The following is an 8,912-nucleotide window of genomic DNA, read 5'->3' on the forward strand; positions in this document are numbered from 1 at the left end:
TGCTGCAATAGAATAGTAAAAGGTTTTCTACCGAGAAATTAAAGAGTTTATATTTTAATTCTCACAACTTTTTTTCCTTTCAACTGTGTTCAGGCCTGTATCTCAAGATAGTTATTCTAATTTCAATGTCAAATCAAATTAACCCAATTAACCTAACCCTGGGGTGGTAAGCCAAGTCAAGTGGGGATGGACAATACTGTCATTAAGTGTCAGAAAAAGTGAAAAACAAAAACTATAAAAAGGAAAAAGTCAGAACAAGGTAGTCAAGAACATTGTGTTGATGCTGTTTTTGGAATGCTGAACTCAGACATCAACTCATAACACCATAGTTGCTCGAGATAAGATGTTAGCTAAGTATCCAATTTGATTTCTTGATTCACAGGGTGACTTATCTAGTAAGAAGAAAATCAGGAGAAATGCTGTCTGAGAGTCCAAGCGAGGAGACTTAAACTGTCATTCTCACCAAGTACTTCTGTAATTTACCACAGAGGTTATTGAATGCTTGTGCATTCAGGCAGATATTTTCAAGTTCTGATCGGCATTGTTATAGTTATCTCTAAAGGAGGTCAGCAACTCCTTTTATCAAAATACTTTATATTTGCGGGTCATGCAAATAATTGTGGAGGTTTCTCCTTTTTTCCACACAATTACTCTGTTAAACCTAGAAATCATTCAGGATTTCTCAGTTTTGATGCATTAAATTGTTGTGTGCCCTTTAGATATCCCTTTTAAATTATCATTTAAAAAGGATAATTATTAATACATTTTAAATTTAAAGTATGAATAGTTGACATATCTAATACATAACCTTGTCTTACCAGATTTTGCTGACACAGCCAGTAAAATTGTTGAAATTTCTGAGACATGAGCAGCTGAGCACTTCCCACTGCACTTCGAATTTTACCTAAAACTGAAGAAGAGACACAGCGTGATATGTTTTCATTACGATCCACTGAGGACCCTTGGTTCATGCTTGACATGTAAAGCAAGGAATGCTTACGTTCCTCTGAGAGGTCGTTCTCCTCAGCTTCTGCCTCCATCTCTTTACACCAGGCTTCCATCCTCTTGGTCTCCGTGTGGAGCAGCTGCATGAACCAGCTTCCATCTCTCCGGAGGGACGGAGACACCCTTCCCGACTCACCTGCCGAGGCTGCACTCTCCCGTGGGGACGGGGGCTCTAGCTGCCAGCTTGTCTCGCTGGTCGTCTCGCGTGGACTGGACGGCTCAGCGGTGGTGCGGTAATCGTCACGGTAGCTAAAGAGGCCTTGCGTACGGACAGTGCGCACCGCTCCGTATTGCGTAGGCGTACTGGGCTCTGAATGACGCTGAAAGCCCCCACCAAACTGCAGACCTTTGTCTTCCATGGTGGGAAAGCCCTCCAACTCCAGGTCAGCTTGAACAGCTGCCGTCACACTGTTGGAGCGTTTGAACCTCCCCTGTCTGAAAAACAAAGCAGAAGATGAATGAAAATCAACAAAATTACATGTAATGGCAGTGAAAACAGGGCTAGCATTTATTATAGAGAGCTCAAACATCAAAGGCAGAATTTTTATAATAATGTAACAACCTAGGCACCATTAGCTCACCCTTTTTTGTCATCCTCCACCTGTATCCCGACAGAGTGGTACTCCCGTGAGCCTTTGCTTTCAGATTCCGAGTCCGTGGCTGCTTCCACCTTGGTTGAAGAAACGATAAAAACCAACAGTGCTTCTCATTATGTGAGCTGCCATTCCCCTGTGCCTCCGGGTTTATTGGGTTGGGACTGGACCGAGCAACTTAACTGTACATGGCACGTCAGAAAGTAAACATTGTATGATTTATGAGAGGCTGCAAAGGCTAAAAGACTGCAGAGGGTTGCTACTATGGACTGTGGGTTTGTGCAGAATTTAATCGAAACAGGAAATGTTATATCAGACAACAAAAAGTAAATTGTAGCTTCGGGTTTATGGTGGGTTGCTTCCAGATTTTCAGAAAAATGGCTCAGTAATCACTACGAGTAATTTTCATATTTGAGAGTCTGAATTTTATGAGGGCGTCACCTACGGCCTCTCTTTTCTCTCCTCACACGTGGACCGACTGCTGGATGCTTTTATTTTACTCAAATATTAAGTCCAACTTATTTTTCACTGGGTAACAAATGCTTTCTCCTGCAGTGAGTGGCAGAGCGCAGGAAGCATTTCCTGCTAACATTAGCAGCTGGGAATCATGCACGCTCACACTTAAATTATCATAATCACTTAAGCATTTTGTGTTGTTACAGCCACAGACTTCTGTGTATTTTCAATAGACTGTAAGAGTGAGCAACAAAATGTAATGTGATGTGGAAACTCAAAGGATTTAACCCTGATTAGACACATCATAAAAAACCACTTTTTACAGCTATAATCAAATGAATCTGTGGACAGAAATGTTTAAGTCTCCACAGATTCTCAATTTAACTTAGTTCCTGACTTTGACTAGGCTACTAAGACGCAAAAATATTTCCTTCATCTAAACCATCTCATTGTTGTTCTGGCTGTATGTTCAGTGCAGAGATATCATGGGCTGCTTTTGTGATTAATGCTCACCACGCCTACCCTGTCACTTTCGGTGCGAGACTATGCCTTGGGAGGTTTGTTGTTGTGTCATGTTGTTCCTATTTTAAAACGATTAATTGAACAGTGCTTTGTGAGATGTCCAAAGCTTAGGGCATATTTTATCCACTTTAAAATTTCTATGCCAGTGTTTCCCTGAGCTGTCTAATGTCTTCCTTGCTCTACATGAGGCTGTTTGTTTACTAATGTTCTCTAACATTACATGGATCAATGAATGTTGTGTGGCATCATTGTTGGATGTTCTCAACAAGCAGAGACTATCATAAAAACACTACAGATTTGTAGTTAGATGGGTTATACTAACAAGGATCAGCTATATTTGATAAAACTTATGATAATGCCTTTTAGAGTTTTGAAAATAATGCCTAAGATATAAAGAATACATAAAGGAGGCAGGATGTTTTTTTTGTTTTTGTTTTTTTTACCAAAGGGAACTGAATACCAAATGATTCATACTTAGAAAGAGCCTTTTCTTAGATTTAAAAAGGTTTTTAGTGCTCGTTCATGCATGTTTTTGTTGTATGTTAAATTAAATATCTGCTGCTCTTTTCTCTCTCTTCACACAATGATCATATCTAGGGCAACGTGGAGTTTCAGTTCAGTTTCTTGCCCCGAGTGTCTATGACACCGAGATGCCATTAACCTTGCAGTTGGTGAATGACCACTGAGTCTGGCTAGCGGCATTCCTTGAGTGAAGAGGACTTAAAGTTAGCAGTTAGCAGATGTTCAGAAGGAAGCACAGAGGTGTACAAATTTATTTAAAAGTAACTTACATGTTTTATTACATTATTCAAAAATGCCTGTGGTTAATTAAGACTGTGAAAGAGAGCATGGCTTGAGGCAAAAAAACAGAAAGGCTGAAATTATAAATTGTTTGCAGGATTTTGGAAATGTTTGTGCTCAGGTAAGAATCAATATTCTGTGGGGAATACACACAGAGGCGGTTGTTCAAGTAGGGCACACCTCAATAATTTGCTAATATTAAATAAGTCATAATTCTGTCAGAATCTAGTTTAGATCTCAGATTTTGTTTAGAAAAAATAATCTATGGTGGTGGTGGCACAGGGATAAAGCACGCGACCCATATGCGCGGCTATCACAAGTTCAAGTCCTGGCTTGTTGACCTTTGCCGAATGTCTTCGTCCCCTCTCACAAGATGCTTTCCCGTCCACTCACTGTCAAATAAAGGCCACTACAGCCAAGAAAACCCTTAAAAAAAGACCTATCTTGCCTTAATACTTGCTTTCGATACTTCCATCTGTTGCCATGATTACATTCTCTTTGTGTCTTCAAAGATGGCCCAGAGATTGTAAACACCTTGTATAAGCTGTTAAACACAGTTTAAAATATGACTTCAATAATTATTTTGTTTTTTAAAATAAACGTAAAATCTTATTTATCAGTTGATGCTGTCACCCAGCTCTTATTTTAAATGGTTGATAGATGAACATGAACATGACTCGAAAACAAATCTTTTGAATGCTTCTGTTATACTTCCTTCCTTTGTAGTTCTTAAAAAGAAATCAGAATCAGCCAGATTGATAAGTATCAGCATGTCAAAGCTTTACAAAACACAAACATTGGAAACTGGCCTCAAAATTCTGATCAGCGTTGTTCTAATTTATCATGATTCACAATTGTACCGATCCAACAGCGTTTGCAGACTAAAGCACTCTTTATCACACCATGTCGCATTCCCTGCAGTCTAAATCCAAAACCCATCTTCTTTCTCACTTTAAATGTGTCTCTTCACAATTTCTTTCTCTTGTTCTTTGTTGCTCATCACCTCCCAAATTATGTCTTTCACCTCTCTTTGTGAAGCATTCACATTAATTTCCTGCTGCCACAGTCTTTCTTCTTTCTCTGCAGACTGACAGACATTTCTGCTTGTCATTTGAATATTTTTTTTCTTCTGTTCAGCCTAGAGAGTCTTTTCTTTCTCTGTGATAGAACCAGCAATGGTTTAAAAGAGGGTAACAAATAAAAAAAAGATTATGTTTTTAATCCAGATATTAAGAGAAAAAAATGTAGTTTTGCATGTTTATTGGATGTTTTGGAGCCATATTTTAACAGTTATTTTAACTGTTATTTTAATAGTAGTGAGTATGTTGTATATCACTAGCATGCACACCCTCCTGGCTTCTCCTGGGTAAATAAAGTCGGTATGTTCCGACTTTATTTAGGATCAAACAGTGCATGCAATGCAGTCGCAAGGCCAGCACTGTTTTTCCTACTGCCAAGCATAATTACTCTGGTAATTCCTAGGCATGTGTTGACATTCATGTCAACTGGAGTTAATTTGTCTAATATTTGGCTCATAAAAAAAAAAAAAGCCTTCTCAGCTTTTTGGCAGCCTCTTGCTCTTTGTCATGGTGCTAACATTTGGCTTAAAACACATCATGCTGACATAACTTTAAGATAATTATGGCTGCATGTCTTTTATGGAAATATTTTCACCCCAACTTTCATTTCTATAACATTTGGCAAAATAATCCAAAACAAATAAATAAATCACTTTAAAGTATTGCAATAGGATTACTGTGATCGAAGAGCTCTGGTAAACAACTTTGGGTGCGTCCATTGAAGGCATATATATTATCTTGCAAAATATTCAGTAACCTTATGAGATTACAAAATTTAATTTGATTGACATAGTAATGCATAGTTGTTAAGTTGAAAGGGACACAGATTTTACTAATAAAAGTCTGAGAAGTGCAAAGTGTGTTTCTATTTTCTTCAGTTAAACCTGTAAGGCTATTGGGGCATATCTCTAGCGGCCAGAGACTGAATAAAATTTTTCCATTCTTTTTTGCAAAATATCTCAAGCCAAGTCAAATAAGATGGAGAGCACCTACGAGCATCACTTATCAAAACACATTTCTTCTGAATTTAAGTCTTAACTTTGACTGGACCCTTCAATTATCACATATGCTTTGACCTAAACCATTCTACTCTGTTTCTGGTTGTTGTTTTAGGGTTATTGTGCTGCTAGAAGTTTAACCTCTGCCCTATCTCAGGTCTTCTGCAGTCTTTACTGTAGTTTAATCCCCACAGAAAATGCTGTTAGCGTTCAAGATGAAAGCACAAAAAGTTCAGTTTCTGTTTTATATGACTGGATCTTTGCAGTTCCTCCAGATTTGCAAGGCTCATGGAATAGCTGTATTTACAATAATAATGAATTACAGATAGACCCCATTTACTATTTGATTTCTTAAGGAACTGGATGACACTGCACTTCATATAGGATATCAAGTAAAAAAAGGGATGAATACAAATTCATGTAGCATCATTCAAATTCTTATTTGTAACAATCTTAACATATGTCTTCCATTTTAAAATAATCTGCTATTTTATGTTGATCTAAGACATAAGATCCAAATAAAACAAATTTAAGGTTGTGTTTGTATTGTGACAACATGTGGAAAAGTTAAAGGGTTGCAAATAATTTCACAAGGCCCTTTTTTTAAACTCACCCTTTGGAACGAAGCGGTCAGTGTTTAAGTCGGGGGAGTGACATTTTTGAAGATCTATTTTGTATTCTGTTGGGTGTCTCAGAGAAGCTGTTAGCGAGGAGGAAATGAGTGTGCGGCAGCTTGCTGAGGTGACCTCCATTACTTTGTTTTAGACACAGAGCAAAGTCCTGCTCATGAAAAGAGAATGAGGGCTGATGAAAGACAAAACAGTCAGGGGGCTGTGCGATTTATGTCCAACGGGATTACTTACCCTAAAGGTGCTTTCGTGTACGTACGCAGAAACACTTAGGCATGCACACGCTCTCACACGCACGGTCTCAATGATCACAGTCACAATGACAGAACAGGTGAGGAAAATATGAGCAAAAGCAGAAAGATATACACCTGGCGACTTTTCAAGCTTAAGTTTCATCCCCTCTGTTTACATGACCTCATCACGATGGTGCCAATTAAAAGAGTTTGCTGAGAATGTTATTGTTTTGGAGTTTAAAGACAGGAAAAATGCAGAGAAAGTGGCTTTAAAGTGGTCCCTGTGGGAGGCCCTGTGGAAAACAAAGACAGGACTGGTGTCCATGAGGTTAAAGATTTCATTATTAAACTGGCTGACCTCTTACAGGATACAAATCAATCCAGAAGAAGGTGAATTTGTGCTGATTACACCACAAGTGGAAGGGAAGGCTGGATGTCTATATGGAATGATGAAGAGGTCAGCAGGGGTTCCCAGCTATGTATTGATGTTTGAAATTCCAAAGGAGTCCCTGCTGTTGTATTTAAGTCTTTTTAAAAATCTTTTTAAAGAAAACAAAGCTTTTAAGAAAAATAGGAATTCTCAACTTAAAAAGGTTCTAATAAAAACAAAGGACAATGAAATAAGAAAATTCTATTTACTGTCATTCTAATAGTGAAATGTACTTGAAAAAAAAATCCAGAACATTTTGAAAGGTGGCCTATAATCTATGCTTCATGGTGTGCTTTAATTCAGCATACAATTTAAAACCAATACATGCTGACATGTGGTCTAGTGGAATTTCATTAATTTCCCTCGTTAGAGCTGCAAACAGGATTAAAGGAGATTTGTTACACTGAAGATTAATGTGACCTAATATTTGAGAACACAAAAAATGAAAGTTCAGCTCAGAGTGTCATTGTGCTTATCATGTTCTGTCTCACTTCATATGTTAGTTCAGTAACAATGTGGCCATTTAGAAAATGAAATTATTCTGGCATAAATGCCCTCATATTTTATATTTGATCAGGATTTCAGTTTTGGATCTGCTAAAACATCTCTCTTTTGTTTGTATGTAAATTATTGAGCCCCGCATGAGTTGGTGGAATTACATCAACATATTCTGAATGAGCAAAATGTCTGCTAGATATTCGCTAAGCATTATTCAAGCAAACATGAATAGCAGGATCAACTGACTTTGAAGGAAATATTCATTAACTGACTGGTGCCCTTAAGGCAGCATCTGGCAATCAATAGACTTAATGTAATTTGGGTGTTAAATCAATCTTGAGTAACAGACTTTCTGGGAAAAAGGAGAAGGCCATTACTTTGATTTCATTAGCACAAACTTCAAGAAATTCAGAACCTCCTGGCTAAGTTTGATAGAGCAGTGTTGTTGTTGTTTTTTTTTTCAAACACTCATTTCAATGGTTTTATATAAAATTGAATGCGGTCAAGCAGACCGGGCATTCGGTTAACACTTTTACATTGACACTTTTACATTGTTAAAATTTGAGAGTTCTCTGCAAGGAAAAAAAGACGAAGGAATATTTATATAAGAATTTCAACATTAATATAAGGACAGAATGAAAACCACAATTGTGACAAGGGGTTCCATCCCATATTGATTATTGATGTTATTTACAGTACAAATGTGTTTTGTATTAGTTCTTTATTTCAGTTACATTGTGACATTTAGTAAACATTCTTGTTGGGTAGGGAGACTGGCCATCTTTCCTGTTCAGAGAATGTGGGGGAAAATGTCAGTTTGTTTCCGATTGGTTTAATTTGAGTTAATTGTTTGAGTACTTGCCTTTCTGGGTGTGTCTCAGCAAGATGGAGCAGAAAGGGAGACAAATGCTCCTGGAGCATACCATTTTCCATTAAGAGGGGTAATACTCTGAGGATTTATATTTAGTTGCATTTACCTTTTGATTGACCTTCGATTAGTTTAGTTTTAATCATTTGCATGCATGTAAATATTTGTTGGATCATTTATTGTTTGTTAGGTTTGTGTAAGTCATGTTTGTTTCTTGTTTGTCTTTTTTTTGATCACCCTTTTACCTGGTGTAAGTGTTGGAACTTGCCTCAGGTATAAATGTAAGCTGCTTTGTTTCACTGAAAAAAAGGGTGTCGGTGTAATGATGACCAGGAGCTCTGAAATAAATCCACCTCAAAGACATTTTGTTGCCTCACTTCCTTCATTAATGCAGAGCCTCTGCCGGTCAAAGTGACAACAATGCAAAAAGTATGGAAGAAAAGAATAAATGGACAGGATGATGAAGGGAACTAGAAAGAACAAAGACGAAATGAGAAATTAAATAATGATAGCAGTCATAGCATCCATTTCCTTCAAAGATGACCAGTTGATCATTAGGTGTAAAAAAAAATTTTCTGAAAGAAAAGATGTTCTGAACGAAAAGCATATATGGTCATGACGCAGCAGAAAACTGTGAATTCCACGCCACTGATCTCAGTTTACACACACTAATGAAATGTGAGACGTATTTCAAAGAAATGACAAGTGTCGAGGAATCTGGTATGAGTGTGAGATCTGTCCAGGTATACGCAGAAAAATGGAATAAAGGCCTGGGGAATAACAGTATACCCTGATTAATG

The 8,912-nt window shown here is 37.6% G+C and overlaps 1 protein-coding gene across 3 annotated transcripts in view; it reads right to left on the reverse strand.

The window, feature by feature from the left end:
- dlgap2a (discs, large (Drosophila) homolog-associated protein 2a) overlaps positions 1-8,912 on the reverse strand; it is a 184,945-nt gene that overhangs the window by 12,469 nt on the left and 163,564 nt on the right. For 2 of the 3 annotated variants that reach the window (XM_008399525.2, XM_008399524.2), the window contains 3 exons: positions 1,587-1,675; positions 1,001-1,440; positions 819-910 (listed from right to left, as the gene is read on the reverse strand). In XM_008399525.2, coding sequence (XP_008397747.1) covers positions 819-910; positions 1,001-1,440; positions 1,587-1,675 — 621 coding nt within the window. Of the gene's footprint in view, positions 1-818; positions 1,441-1,586; positions 1,676-8,912 lie in introns of all 3 variants that reach the window. The other variant, XM_008399523.2, reaches the window with a different exon arrangement.

Source organism: Poecilia reticulata, linkage group LG22 (genome assembly GCF_000633615.1).
Source record: "Poecilia reticulata strain Guanapo linkage group LG22, Guppy_female_1.0+MT, whole genome shotgun sequence".
Classification (NCBI taxonomy): domain Eukaryota; kingdom Metazoa; phylum Chordata; class Actinopteri; order Cyprinodontiformes; family Poeciliidae; genus Poecilia; species Poecilia reticulata.